Source organism: Zophobas morio, unplaced genomic scaffold (assembly GCF_036711695.1).
Source record: "Zophobas morio isolate AGI-343-1 ecotype UQ-CSIRO unplaced genomic scaffold, CSIRO_AGI_Zmor_V1 ptg000026l, whole genome shotgun sequence".
In the NCBI taxonomy this organism is placed as follows: Eukaryota; Metazoa; Arthropoda; class Insecta; order Coleoptera; family Tenebrionidae; genus Zophobas; species Zophobas morio.
This window is the reverse complement of record NW_026972131.1, coordinates 13256955-13269873: the sequence shown is the minus strand read 5'-3', so window position 1 is coordinate 13269873 and position 12919 is coordinate 13256955. Positions and strand designations below refer to the sequence as shown.

The following is a 12919-nucleotide window of genomic DNA, read 5'->3' as shown; positions in this document are numbered from 1 at the left end:
TCCCCAGCTCACAAAATAAACATCTCCGGCCCCATATGGCTTCCTTACGTCTATTATTGAACTTGTTCGTGAACCGGCAGCCGATAAGTCCGCGCCTCCTTATCACTACCTCGTAGCCCCTCCAGGTACTTTTCCCGGTGCACTCATTACCATTCGAACGTGAAACCCCAAGGCCGCGACCAAATAATTGCCGATTTCTGGTGATCCAAGCGGCAAACGCTGATGTAACCTGTACCAGGCCGCGTTTTCACTGCGATTGGTGTATCGGATCCGAATAGTAAGTGGGTGAAGTAAAGCGTGTTCCAGTTTTAACAATGCTCGCATATCATAGGTGAAAAGATAAGTATGGCCACGTCTGCGGATTGTGTTGTGTTGTTGACACGATAATGTTATCAGTTGATCCGGAATCATTTGCTGAGGCACCCTAAACCGATCCACGTAAAAACTATCAGACGCGTTCGTACCTCTGACTCGCTACAAGCGAAGAAAATTCGTGGCACGTGTTTGAATTACAAGAAACCTGAAGATGAATCTCAACTGGAGCAACCGGGTCATCAAGTATGTGCTGTTCGTCTTCAACTTGCTGTTCGTGGTGAGTCTGAGTTTTCGGGGTTGGGGGATTTAAGTGAGGTATGTCGGAAATGAGGCGCAGTAGAGATAAGATAGCGACGACAATAACACCTGCGAATGAGCTGGCAACTATTGGATAGCGGCGATAACTTAAGTCATAGCTTGAGCTTGAAATACAAGCGGGATGCAGGATTACGCTTGTTTACTTAACTAATCGCTACTAATCCAACCTTTACCAAGGTGAAAATGAACCCATATGTAAGAATTCGCGTAAACAATGATGACCGCCAAATCAGAAACAGGTGATTCCCGTAATCGTCTTAGACAATTTTTGGCAACCCTGTATTTACTATCTTTAACACTCTTTTCCATTTCAGATCACCGGGATTGTTATGATAGCAGTCGGGGTGTCGGTGAAGTCCTACTACACAGACTATGACATCTTCTTGAACGACAGCTACTTTTCCTTGCCGAACTTACTCATAGCCATCGGTTCCCTAATCTTCTTCATTTCGTTCTTTGGATGCTGTGGCGCTATTCGCGAGAGCTGGTTTATGATATTTATCGTGAGTATTATTAATCGAAGCGACTGTATACAATCCCCTTTTATAGTTTTCCATTTTATTATCCGTCATTTTCATCATGGAATTCTCCGCTGGAATTGCTGGCTACGTGTTGAGAGATAAAACCATCGATTTCTTAACCGAGGAACTACAACAAAGCACGCAAGATTACGAGTTTAATAACCCCAAACCAAACCCCCAGACGTACATGTGGGACAAAATCCAGTCCCAAGTAAGTATCGTCCTCACTAACGACTTTAAGCCACGTTTAAGAAAATTTTAGTTCAAGTGTTGTGGTGCAGCTGGACCTAAGGACTGGATAGATAAAGGTAATACTACAACATCCGCACCTATTACTACAGCAAGTTCACCTGCAACTACAGTGACTACAACCTCTACAAATAACTCGGCAACAACGCCAACAACAACTAATTCAAGTGTTACAACAACAGTTCCATCAGTATCACCAGACAGCACAACACCTACAACACCCACAGCGTTAAGATTACTAAGTCCAAGGAATAAGGGCGACCTGCCCTCAAGCTGTTGCGTAAGCAAACCTGGAACAGCAGGAACAATCACCTGCAACATAGACAACACCGACACCGCTACATATTTCAAAATAGGATGTGTAGAAGGTTTCGGTGACTACTTGAAGGACCACGCTGTCACAATAGGAGGAGTCGGACTAGCCATAGCTTTCATCCAGGTACTTACCCAACACCACTTAATTCGCTCTAAACGTATTATTTTTAGCTCTTCGGTGTAATCTTCGCCTGCCATTTATCCAAGCAGCTGAAACACGGCTTCCACAGTACGTAAAAGTATGCATCTGACTCTATTTGTATCAAAATATCTTACATGTACATAGTTTCTTATGTTTATGTTATTAAATGTGTTGTTACATTCCTTTAAAATTGTTTTATTAATTACACAGTTACATACAAATATCGTATTAAACAAAGTCGTGATCAACGGTAGATTTTGTTATTAAATTCAACGCGCGGTGGTTGGCTTCATCCACTAGAGTTCTTCGTGATTGATCTTCGTCAGACAGAGTTATCTTCATGTATTCCTCCAGATCTATGCTTTGTATCATTTTAGCAGCCCCTGGTTGCACGTCTCGCGTGTCTGTTTTAGCCACTTCGTGCACCGCCTTCTCAAACGAACGAAAAATGTCGCTGAAACAACGATCATTGGCGCCACTTTTCAAATTCCAGCCAATCACAACCGGCGACGTGTACAGTTCGCATTGACCGGAATTTGAAAACCGGCGCCTAAACAATGACTACAAAGCAGCCCCGTAGCTAGAAAACTTATTCAGGGGGGGCAAGTTTGTCAACAGAGGGGGCTTCATGTAAATATTTATATTTTAATAATACACTCAGATAACTACTTTATTTTTTCTGAGTTTTTATATTTGAAAGAACATTAAAATAATTGGAAACGTCGATTTTTCACGCTAAATTTTCGTAAAAACCTGTCGAAGTCCAAAAAATTAGTACGGTACTTGGTTAAAATGCTGGTTAAAACAGAGAATGTAGATTCACAAACAGCTGTACTGCATCCAAAAATTTGTGTAGTGACCATATAGGTAACATCCAATTTGTTTGAGTTTATTTTTTTGCATGTTTAGTACATATTTTAAAAATCCGACTTCGAAACCAAATATTTCGAAAATTTTGGTACGGAACCATGAACTCGTCATGTTTTTTTAAACTCATCGAGATGTGTATTTCAGAATTTTTTGTCAACTTTAACAAAAGCTCAATTTTTGGAAACCCATATAAAATTTTTGACTTTTCCCAAGCATTTTCGAAAATTACCAAAAGAATTCCTTTGTTCATCTCGATTTCTTCCAAAAATCGTTTTGGATTCAATTTTTTTGAAAATTCTTACATTTTTTGCAGAATCGACGAAAGAAAAATGGCAATTTTTGAGAACCTGTATCAAATTTTTGACTTTTTTCAAGCACATTCGAAATTACCAAAAGGGATTCCTTTATTGATTTCGATCTCCAGATGTTGTTTTTGGTTGTTTTTTCGAAAATTCGTACAATTTTTCCATAATCGCCAAAAGAAATATGGTAATTTTTGAGAAATTTTGAAAATTCCAGCTCGAAACCGAGTATTTCGAAAATTTTGATCCGGAACCATGAACCTGTCATGTTTTTTTAAGCTCGTCGAAATCTATATTTCAGAATTTTTTGTCAACTTTTACGAAAGTTCAATTTTTGAAAACCCATATAAAATTTTTGGCTTTTCCCAAGCATTTTCGAAAATTACCAAAAGAGATTCCTTTGTTCATCTCGATTTCCAGATATCGTTTTGGATTCAATTTTTTTGAAAATTCTAACTTTTTTTCCAGAATCGACGGGAGAAATATGGCAATTTTTGAGAACCTGTATCAAATTTTTGACTTTTTTCAAGCACATTCGAAATTACCAAAAGGGATTCCTTTATTGATTTCGATCTCCAGATGTTGTTTTTAGTTGTTTTTTCGAAAATTCGTACAATTTTTCCATAATCGCCAAAAGAAATATGGTAATTTTTGAGAAATTTTGAAAATTCCAGCTCGAAACCGAGTATTTCGAAAATTTTGATCCGGAACCTTGAACCTGTCATGTTTTTTTAAGCTCGTCGAAATCTATATTTCAGAATTTTTTGTCAACTTTTACGAAAGTTCAATTTTTGAAAACCCATATAAAATTTTTGGCTTTTCCCAAGCATTTTCGAAAATTACCAAAAGAGATTCCTTTGTTCATCTCGATTTCCAGATATCGTTTTGGATTCAATTTTTTTGAAAATTCTAACTTTTTTTCCAGAATCGACGGGAGAAATATGGCAATTTTTGAGAACCTGTATCAAATTTTTGACTTTTTTCAAGCACATTCGAAATTACCAAAAGGGATTCCTTTATTGATTTCGATCTCCAGATGTTGTTTTTGGTTGTTTTTTCGAAAATTCGTACAATTTTTCCATAATCGCCAAAAGAAATATGGTAATTTTTTAGAAATTTTGAAAATTCCAGCTCGAAACCGAGTATTTCGAAAATTTTGATCCGGAACCTTGAACCTGTCATGTTTTTTTAAGCTCGTCGAAATCTATATTTCAGAATTTTTTGTCAACTTTTACGAAAGTTCAATTTTTGAAAACCCATATAAAATTTTTGGCTTTTCCCAAGCATTTTCGAAAATTACCAAAAGAGATTCCTTTGTTCATCTCGATTTCCAGATATCGTTTTGGATTCAATTTTTTTGAAAATTCTAACTTTTTTTCCAGAATCGACGGGAGAAATATGGCAATTTTTGAGAACCTGTATCAAATTTTTGACTTTTTTCAAGCACATTCGAAATTACCAAAAGGGATTCCTTTATTGATTTCGATCTCCAGATGTTGTTTTTGGTTGTTTTTTCGAAAATTCGTACAATTTTTCCATAATCGCCAAAAGAAATATGGTAATTTTTGAGAAATTTTGAAAATTCCAGCTCGAAACCGAGTATTTCGAAAATTTTGATCCGGAACCTTGAACCTGTCATGTTTTTTTAAGCTCGTCGAAATCTACATTTCAGAATTTTTTGTCAACTTTTACGAAAGTTCAATTTTTGAAAACCCATATAAAATTTTTGGCTTTTCCCAAGCATTTTCGAAAATTACCAAAAGAGATTCCTTTGTTCATCTCGATTTCCAGATATCGTTTTGGATTCAATTTTTTTGAAAATTCTAACTTTTTTTCCAGAATCGACGGGAGAAATATGGCAATTTTTGAGAACCTGTGTCAAATTTTTGACTTTTTTTCAAGCACGTTCGAGATTACCAAAAGGGATTCCTTCATTGATTTCGATCTCCAGATGTTGTTTTTGGTTGTTTTTTCGAAAATGCGTACAATTTTTCCACAATCGCCAAAAGAAATATGGTAATTTTTGAGAAATTTTGAAAATTCGAGCTCGAAACCGAGTATTTCGAAAATTTTGATCCGGAACCATGAACCTGTCATGTTTTTTTAAGCTCGTCCAAATCTATATTTCAGAATTTTTTGTCAACTTTTACGAAAGTTCAATTTTTGAAAACCCATATAAAATTTTTGACTTTTCCCAAGCATTTTCAAAAATTATCAAAAGAGACTCCTTTGTTCATCTCGATTTCCAAAAATCGTTTTGGACTCAATTTTTTTGAAAATTCTTACAATTTTTCCAGAATCGACGGAAGAAATATGGCAATTTTTGAGAACCTGTATCAAATTTTTGACTTTTTTTTAAGCACGTTCGAGATTACCAAAAGGGATTCCTTTATTGATTTCGATCTCCAGATGTTGTTTTTGGTTATTTTTTCGAAAATTCGTACAATTTTTCCACAATCGCCAAAAGAAATATGGTAATTTTTGAGAAATTTTGAAAATTCGAGCTCGAAACCGAGAATTTCGAAAATTTTGATCCGGAACCATGAACTTGTCATGTTTTTTTAAGCTCGTCCAAATCTATATTTCAGAATTTTTTGTCAACTTTTACGAAAGTTCAATTTTTGAGAACCCATATAAAATTTTTGGCTTTTCCCAAGCATTTTCGAAAATTACCAAAAGAGATTCCTTTGTTCATCTCGATTTCCAGATATCGTTTTGGATTCAATTTTTTTGAAAATTCTAACTTTTTTTCCAGAATCGACGGGAGAAATATGGCAATTTTTGAGAACCTGTATCAAATTTTTGACTTTTTTCAAGCACATTCGAAATTACCAAAAGGGATTCCTTTATTGATTTCGATCTCCAGATGTTGTTTTTGGTTTTATTTGGTTGAAAAGTCGTAAAATTTTTCAGCAATCGCCAAACGAAATATAATTTTTGAACTTTGAAACCGAATGTTTCGAAAATCTTGATCTGGGACCATCTAGACCTTGTGTTTTTTGATTGAGATCAACACTTCAGATTTTTTTGTGGATTTTTAGTCAACTTCAACAAAAGCTAAATTTTTGAAAATCTATAAAATGTTTATGACTTTTCCCAACCGTTTTCGAAAATTAGCAAAAGGGATCTCTTTATCGATTTCGATCTCCAAATGTTGTTTTTGGTTTTATTTTCTCGAAAATTTGTACAATTTTTCCAAAGCCGCCAAAAGAAATGTAATTTTTGAGAAAATTTGAAATGTCGACTTTGAAACCGAATTTTTCGAAAATCTTGGTCTGGGACCATCAAGACCTTATGTTTTTGGATTAAGCTCATCGAGATCTACATCTCGGAATTTTTTGTTGATTTTTTGTTAATTTCAACAAAAGCTCAATTTTTGAAAATCCATATACATTTTTTGACTTTTCCCAAGCATCTTCGAAAATTAGCAAAAGGGATCTCTTTATTGATTTCGATCTACAGATGTTATTTTTGGTTTTATTTTTTTGATATTTCGTCGAATTTTTCCACAATCGCATAAAGAAATAACTTTTTTTTAAGTCACTTTTGAGATTTTTTAGAAATTTTAGGTAGAACCCAATATTTCGTAAATTTTGCTCCGGGAGCATGAACATGTTTTTCGATTAAGCTTATCGAGATCTATATTTCAGAATTTTTTGTCAACTCTAACAAAAGCTCAATTTTTGAAAACTAAATAAATTTTGACTTTTCTTAGCATTTCCAAAAATTACCGAAAGTCATTCTTTTATTTATTTCAATCTTCAGATGTTGTTTTTGGTTTTATTTGATCGAAAATTTGTAAAATTTTTCTAGAATCGTCAAAAGAAATAGGAGTATAATTTTTGAGAAATTTTAAAAATTCGACTTGGAAACCGAATAGCAGCAAGACCTTATGTTTTTTGACTAAACTCGTCGAGATCTACATCTCAGAATTTTTTGTAGATTTTCAGCCAATTTCAACAAAAGCTCAATTTTTGAAAATCTATAAAAAAATTTGACTTTTCCCACGCATTTTCGAAAACTAGCAGAAGGGATCTTTTTATTGATTTCGATCTCCAAATGTTTTTTTTTTTGGTTTTATTTTTTCGAAAATTCGTACAATTTTTCCAGAGCCGCCAAAAGAAATGTAATTTTTCAGAAATTTTGAAATGTCGACTTTGGAACCGAATTTTTGAAAAATCTTGGTCTGGGACCATCAAGACCTTATGTTTTTTGATTAAGCTCATCGAGATCTACATCTCAGAATTTTTTGTCTATTTTTTGTCCATTTCAATAAAAGCTCAATTTTTAGAAAATTCATATAATATTTTTGACTTTTCTCAAGGCTATGGAATAAAATGTGACATGTTCATGTTTTTATACGGTCAACATCAATGGTAAGGTGATATTGCCAAATAATATACCCTGTACGAAAATAAAGGTGGGGCGGGTGGGGCCAGTTAATATGCTTCGGCAATCGGCATTATATTGAAATTTTATTACTAATTTGAAATTTATAATGTATAAGTCTTCCAGGGGGGGCAACCACAACTGCTAGGGGGGGCTCGGCCCCCTCTTGCCACCCCCCCCCCGTAGCTCCGGGGTTGCTACAAAGATCGACAAAGCCCGATCTAACTAGTTGTTATTGTTCTTCGGTGAGCTTACCTGATTACACGATTATCGTCCATTGTATGATAAAACGATTTAACGTAAAATAAATTACTAAAAACGTGCGACAACTTAGATTTGATTATAACGACCATCAATACCGGCAAAATGTCTCTGTTGTCAATCACAGGAATTTCATTCTCTTTTTCTAGAACAAACTGACTATTATTAAATACAAAAAAAAAAAAAATACGAATTCGTTGTACCAGAATTCTGCGAAATCACCGCTACCATCGCCGTTTTAATTTCAGCAAAAACCAAGTCGTACGTGGTACACAAACAATTCATTTTTTCACCAGGGGTTTTGTAATTATCCAGCACCGACAATTCCACAATCTACAAAACTCATTCACTGTCAGAAACTAAGTTGTGAAAAGAAGTCTACACATATTAAAACAAAAAGGCAAAAGTTAGCCCGCCCACCCGCCCTATCTCTATTGTGGTGATTTTTTTTTTCGTCGTGAAGCAAGAGGGCGAAGCTTAACTGCAAAATACTTATTTCTTCACAAGAAATTAAAACCATGTTTTTGAGTATCGGGTTGTTCAAAGAATATCATGTGTATTAAGAAAAAAAACAAAACATAAACCCCGCCCACCCACCCTGTTTCAATTGTAAGGATTTTTTTAGTTTTAGAAACGTAAAACACATTTAAAATGGTAAATTTTTGTAATAAAATATGGATTTTACAATTAGGCTTCGCCCCTATATCTGGCAACGAATGAAAACTTCATTATTACATATCTAGAGTTTTCTTTGAACAATACAATTAGTTAAGAACTTGTTTCACATGGTAATTCCTGGAGAGAACTCAGGTTTGGGAATTAAGCTCCGCCTCCCGGCTCATGACGAATAGAAAATATATAACAACTGTGACAGGGTGGGTGGGCGGGGCTTATATTTTTTCTCCGTTTTTCTTATTATACATAGTCTTTTTTGCATAAGAAGAAACTTAAAACACTTTTAAAACAGTACATTTTTGTGGGAAAATATAGATTTTACGATTCTGCCCCATCCCTCGGTCTGACAACGAAGGAAAAATTCATCCCAATTGAGATCGGGGCGGGTATAGGTGTGGCTTAATCTTTGACATTTAGTTTCTATATATATATATATATATATTTTTTTTTTACTTTTTTTCTTTGAACACGATTTTTAAAGACATATTTCACATTGTATTTAATTTCTTGTAGACAAATAAGGATTCTGTAATTAAGCTCCGACGCACGACGAATAGAAAAATTCATCACAATTGAGACAAGGTGGGTGGGCGGGGCTTATACTTTGCCTCTGTTTTTCTTAACATACATAGTTTTCTTTTCATGACAAGAAACTCAAAATATGTTTAAAACACTAAATTTTTGTAGGGAAATTGAATGTTTCAATTATGCCCCACCCCTCGGTTTGTCAACAAATGACAATTTCAACACAATTGAGATCGGGGCGAATGGGTGGTCCTTAAACTTGGACTTTTATTTTCTCAACTTATACGTATAGTTTCCTTTGAACAACACGATACTTAAAAACATGTTTCACAGGATAATTTCTTCTAGAGAAATTAGGATTTTGTAGTTAAGCTCCTCCCGCCCGACGCACGACGAATAGAAAAATTCATCACAATTGAGACAGGGTGGGTGGGCGGGGCTTATATTTTGCCTCTGTCTTTGCTTTATATAAATAATCATCTTTTCACAACAAGAAACTGAAAACATGTTTAAAATGGTAAATTTTTGTAGGGAAATTGATTTTTGTAATTATGCTCCGCCTCTCGGTTTGCCAACAAATGAGAAATTCATTACAATTGAGATCGGGGCGGGTATAGGTGGGGCTTAATCTTACACCTTTAGTTTCTAAATATATATTTAGTTCCTTTTGAACACGATTCTTAAAAATAAATTTCACAATGTAGAGAAATAAGGAATAGAAAAATTCATCGCAATTGAGACAGGGTGGGTGGGTGGGGCTTATACTTTGTCTCTGTTTTTCTTAACATACATAGTTTTCTTTTCATGACAAGAAACTCAAAATATGTTTAAAACACTAAATTTTTGTAGGGAAATTGAATTTTTCAATTAAGGTATGCCCCACCCCTCGGTTTGTCAACAAATGACAATTTCAACACTTAACACTTTAAATGTGTTGTTACATTCCTTTAAAATTGTTTTATTAGTTACACAGTTACATACAGAAAATATCGCATTAAACAGAGTCGTGATCAACGGTAGATTTCGTTATTAAATTCAACGCGCGGTGGTTGGCTTCATCCACTAGAGTTCTTCGTGATTGATCTTCGTCAGACAGAGTTATCTTCATGTATTCCTCCAGATCTATGCTTTGTATCATTTTAGCAGCCCCTGGTTGCACGTCTCGTGTGTCTGTTTTGGCCACTTCGTGCACCGCCTTCTCAAACGAACGAAAAATGTCACTGAAACAACGGTCATTGGCGCCACTTTTCAAATTCCAGCCAATCAGAACCGGCGACGTGTACGGTTCGCATTGACCGGAATTTGAAAACTGGCGCCTAAACAACGACTTAGTTGTTATTGTTTTTCGGTGAGCTTACCTGATTACGCGATTATCGTCCATTGTATGATAAAACGATTTTACGTAAAATAAATTACTAAAAACGTGCGACAACTTAGATTTGATTATGACGACCATCAATACCGGCAAAATGTCTCTGTTGTCAATCACGGGAATTTCATTTTCCTTTTCTACAACAAAAACGACTATTACTTATTATTAAATGCAAAAAGCGAATTCATACCAGAATTCTGCGAAATCACCGCTACCATCGCCGTTTTAATTTCGGCAAAAACCAAGTCGTACGTGGTACACAAACAATTCATTTTTTCACCAGGGGTTTTGTAATTATCCAGCACCGACAATTCCACAATCTACAAAACTCATTCACTGTCAGAAACTAAGTTGGGAAAAAATTACCGCTGCGGACAGCGGGATGCTGTAATTTTCATTGGCTCCGAACTGCTCCGCTGACACGTTGATCCCCAACAAAGTTCTACATTTTTCAAAAAAAGCTTTATCTTGGTCGGAAAACCGGGCTCTAATGTATGTCAAGCAAATGTCGTGGATTTGGTCGAACACCAACCTACAACACCAGTTAGCTTTAACAAACTAAGATTTCTGTGTTACCATTGTAATGCTTCGACTTTATTGTCGCTTTGATCGTCGTGAAAAATTTCCTTGCACAGGTCGTAAAATAAGTTTTTAATTGTGGCTACGGCTAAGCGGTCGCTCAATTCGGGGAAAACCCACGTGCTTAGTTGCGTTTCGATGAGATCTTTAATATCTTGGTTTTGGGTTGTCTTTATGAGGAGTTGTTCAGCGCTGGAAAGAGGCGATTATTTGGGTGAGTCGTATGCAAGAGGGCGTACAGGCGACAATCGTGTGTTTTTGGACCGTCATTTTTTGACATTCTCTGGTTTCGATTGATTGAAATACCACAGATTAATGTGATAATAAATAAGATAAAACAACACAAATAGAAATACAAGTGTAACAATAACACTAATTATTAAAGACATTTATGTGTTTTTGGACATTTCTAGAATTCTCATACTCACTGTTTTAGGTCCTTAATGTCCATGTTTTTTTGATTGAGTTTGTCACATTGTTTTATATGTTTACAACTAGTCAGGCGACCTTCACTCTTTATGTAAGCTTTATCTGATAACTAATGACGATAAATAGCTGCTCTATATTAAAATGTTTCAACAAACGCATCTGTAATGCAACTGAACTATATTATACGAGATACATTGCAAACAAATTTTTATAACATTAGTGAGTCACAAGATTTTTTCTATTTTAATAAAGTCGACTCGAGACTATAAGAAAATGTTTATTGTACAATATTATCTATGTGCGTCATATTGTTCCAACTTTCCGTGTTTCAACCAAACGATAAAGTTAGCATTTGCACAAAAACCTTCAAGTATTTTCACGACACCACGTCGAGGAGCGCCACATCTAAACAATAAAATTCGATACGGTTTCCTAGCAACCGGGCGCAACACTCGTAATACAAACATCCTCTTCAAACAGACAATTTTCATCTAATTAAGTGTTTTCAAAAAACAATATTTTTAGTTAGTAGTTTTGTAGTGAAAAAAAATGGACTGGAAAGAGACCGTGACGTCAGTGTCCGACAAAGTCTTCCCCGGACTTTCCCGGAAGGTCGATAATTTGGTTTATGGTAAAAAACGCCCCATTCGCTCCCCTTTTTTCCATAAAAAAAATATTTTCAGGCAACGAAGTTATGTCGAATTTGCCTCTGCAGATGTCGCTTTATTTCAACGTGATTTTCGCGCCGTTTTGGCTAACCATACTGATTTTGTATCTAAAACACACTGTAAGCGGGGGTTTGTGCCCATTTTGATTTGTCAGTCAGTTTGCTTGTTTCAGCGAAATTTACAAGTTTATTATAATCACGATCATCACCACGATCGTGTTAATCGAGTTGTTGAGACTCTACCTCGGCTACAAAGGAAACCTGGAAGACAAGGTGACTATAATCGTTATTGGAACGAGGCGGCAAAGCTAAAATAGTGGTTTCAGATTCCAGAGCTGGTCGGATTCTGGATGTTGTCGCTCCTGCTCCAGTTGCCGCTTCAAGGTTTACTATTATTTAACCCGAATTTCAAACTTCACGTGTTTGAAGTGATCGTGCAAAGTATAATGTTTTTGATGCTTTGCATCCAACTGATATTTAGCTACCGTGCGTTGAAATTTACAGCGGCACAACAAGCCACCTATTTCAGAATAATGAAGCTAAAGTCGGACGTGTCCATACAAGAACGCTACAGGGTGAATAAAAAATAAATACAATGTACTTTTATTTACAAAAAATAATAAAGAGGAATTCAAACTTGAGCCACCATCATGCAGTCGTGACGTAACGCGTTGTGACGTCACATGCGCCACTGAATTTAAACAAAATATGAATTTATGCACTATTAAATATTAAATTTGATTATAGTTGTTCATAATCTGCAACCACACGAGCAACAATTGTTAAAAAATCTGTAATTTTATTTATTAATTTAGAGTGCGAGTGTGGCGCCCTCTAGCCGGCGACAGTGACACGATTTAGCAACATCCACAAAAACCGCATTTTTATTGTTTGTGACGACGACACCAGTGTAATAAAAATGTGACCGTTTTAAACCAAGCGCATTATCGCTAATTCACGTGTAAAATGAATTTGAAATCGAAAAATGCG

At 35.5% G+C, this 12919-nt stretch overlaps 4 protein-coding genes across 9 annotated transcripts; 2 read left to right on the top strand and 2 right to left on the bottom strand.

Moving 5' to 3' along the window:
• The first annotated feature begins 114 nt into the window (after window positions 1-114).
• LOC135136343 (CD63 antigen-like) lies at window positions 115-2050 on the top strand. 3 transcript variants are annotated; one of them, XM_064065577.1, is made up of 6 exons: window positions 115-592; window positions 948-1136; window positions 1183-1365; window positions 1417-1462; window positions 1517-1842; window positions 1890-2050. In XM_064065577.1, exons 1-6 carry the CDS (start codon window positions 527-529, stop codon window positions 1953-1955), a joined length of 876 nt encoding a protein of 291 aa, XP_063921647.1. In that variant the 5' UTR covers window positions 115-526; the 3' UTR covers window positions 1956-2050. The 3 variants fall into 3 exon arrangements, with proteins under 3 accessions (XP_063921647.1, XP_063921646.1, XP_063921644.1); XM_064065576.1 differs by having other exon boundaries at window positions 122-277; window positions 332-592; window positions 1417-1842; XM_064065574.1 differs by having other exon boundaries at window positions 122-592; window positions 1417-1842.
• Window positions 2051-2088: 38 nt separating this feature from the next.
• LOC135136654 (uncharacterized) lies at window positions 2089-8010 on the bottom strand. Its single transcript, XM_064066037.1, has 3 exons — window positions 7886-8010; window positions 7677-7827; window positions 2089-2314 (listed from the first exon to the last, which is right to left on the bottom strand). Exons 1-3 carry the CDS (start codon window positions 7965-7967, stop codon window positions 2089-2091), a joined length of 459 nt encoding a protein of 152 aa, XP_063922107.1. The 5' UTR covers window positions 7968-8010.
• A 1814-nt stretch (window positions 8011-9824) lies between these two features.
• LOC135136147 (ankyrin repeat domain-containing protein 27-like) lies at window positions 9825-11443 on the bottom strand. 3 transcript variants are annotated; one of them, XM_064065283.1, is made up of 6 exons: window positions 11262-11443; window positions 10831-11025; window positions 10621-10786; window positions 10445-10574; window positions 10241-10391; window positions 9825-10198 (listed from the first exon to the last, which is right to left on the bottom strand). In XM_064065283.1, exons 1-6 carry the CDS (start codon window positions 11282-11284, stop codon window positions 9877-9879), a joined length of 987 nt encoding a protein of 328 aa, XP_063921353.1. In that variant the 5' UTR covers window positions 11285-11443; the 3' UTR covers window positions 9825-9876. The 3 variants fall into 3 exon arrangements, with proteins under 3 accessions (XP_063921353.1, XP_063921354.1, XP_063921355.1); XM_064065284.1 differs by having other exon boundaries at window positions 9825-10102; XM_064065285.1 differs by having other exon boundaries at window positions 9825-10077.
• On the top strand, window positions 10984-12666 carry LOC135136148 (transmembrane protein 17-like). Of its 2 annotated transcripts, none has more exons than XM_064065287.1 (5): window positions 10984-11047; window positions 11803-11893; window positions 11946-12049; window positions 12089-12202; window positions 12256-12666. In XM_064065287.1, the coding sequence occupies exons 2-5, from the start codon at window positions 11812-11814 to the stop codon at window positions 12517-12519; spliced, it is 564 nt and encodes a 187-aa protein (XP_063921357.1). In that variant the 5' UTR covers window positions 10984-11047; window positions 11803-11811; the 3' UTR covers window positions 12520-12666. The 2 variants fall into 2 exon arrangements, with proteins under 2 accessions (XP_063921357.1, XP_063921356.1); XM_064065286.1 differs by lacking the exon at window positions 10984-11047 and adding an exon at window positions 11471-11716 and having other exon boundaries at window positions 11788-11893.
• Window positions 12667-12919: the final 253 nt, after the last annotated feature.

Excerpts from the sequence above, each read along its gene's own strand:
- LOC135136343 (XM_064065576.1), top strand. The coding sequence starts at position 527 with ATGAATCTCAACTGGAGCAACCGGGTCATCAAGTATGTGCTGTTCGTC. Across the intron at positions 593-947 it reads TCTTCAACTTGCTGTTCGTG|ATCACCGGGATTGTTATGAT; the intron begins GTGAGTCTGAGT and ends TTTCCATTTCAG. Across the intron at positions 1,137-1,182 it reads GCTGGTTTATGATATTTATC|TTTTCCATTTTATTATCCGT; the intron begins GTGAGTATTATT and ends CCCCTTTTATAG.
- LOC135136654 (XM_064066037.1), bottom strand. The coding sequence starts at position 7,967 with ATGAATTGTTTGTGTACCACGTACGACTTGGTTTTTGCTGAAATTAAA. Across the intron at positions 7,828-7,885 it reads GGTGATTTCGCAGAATTCTG|AAAAAGAGAATGAAATTCCT; the intron begins GTACAACGAATT and ends AGTTTGTTCTAG. Across the intron at positions 2,315-7,676 it reads GACGATAATCGTGTAATCAG|CGACATTTTTCGTTCGTTTG; the intron begins GTAAGCTCACCG and ends TCGTTGTTTCAG.
- LOC135136147 (XM_064065283.1), bottom strand. The coding sequence starts at position 11,284 with ATGGACATTAAGGACCTAAAACA. Across the intron at positions 11,026-11,261 it reads GACATTAAGGACCTAAAACA|CGCTGAACAACTCCTCATAA; the intron begins GTGAGTATGAGA and ends GCCTCTTTCCAG. Across the intron at positions 10,392-10,444 it reads GGTGATTTCGCAGAATTCTG|AAAAGGAAAATGAAATTCCC; the intron begins GTATGAATTCGC and ends TTTTTGTTGTAG.
- LOC135136148 (XM_064065287.1), top strand. The coding sequence starts at position 11,812 with ATGGACTGGAAAGAGACCGTGACGTCAGTGTCCGACAAAGTCTTCCCC. Across the intron at positions 11,894-11,945 it reads GGTCGATAATTTGGTTTATG|GCAACGAAGTTATGTCGAAT; the intron begins GTAAAAAACGCC and ends AAATATTTTCAG. Across the intron at positions 12,050-12,088 it reads TTTTGTATCTAAAACACACT|TTTGCTTGTTTCAGCGAAAT; the intron begins GTAAGCGGGGGT and ends TTTGTCAGTCAG.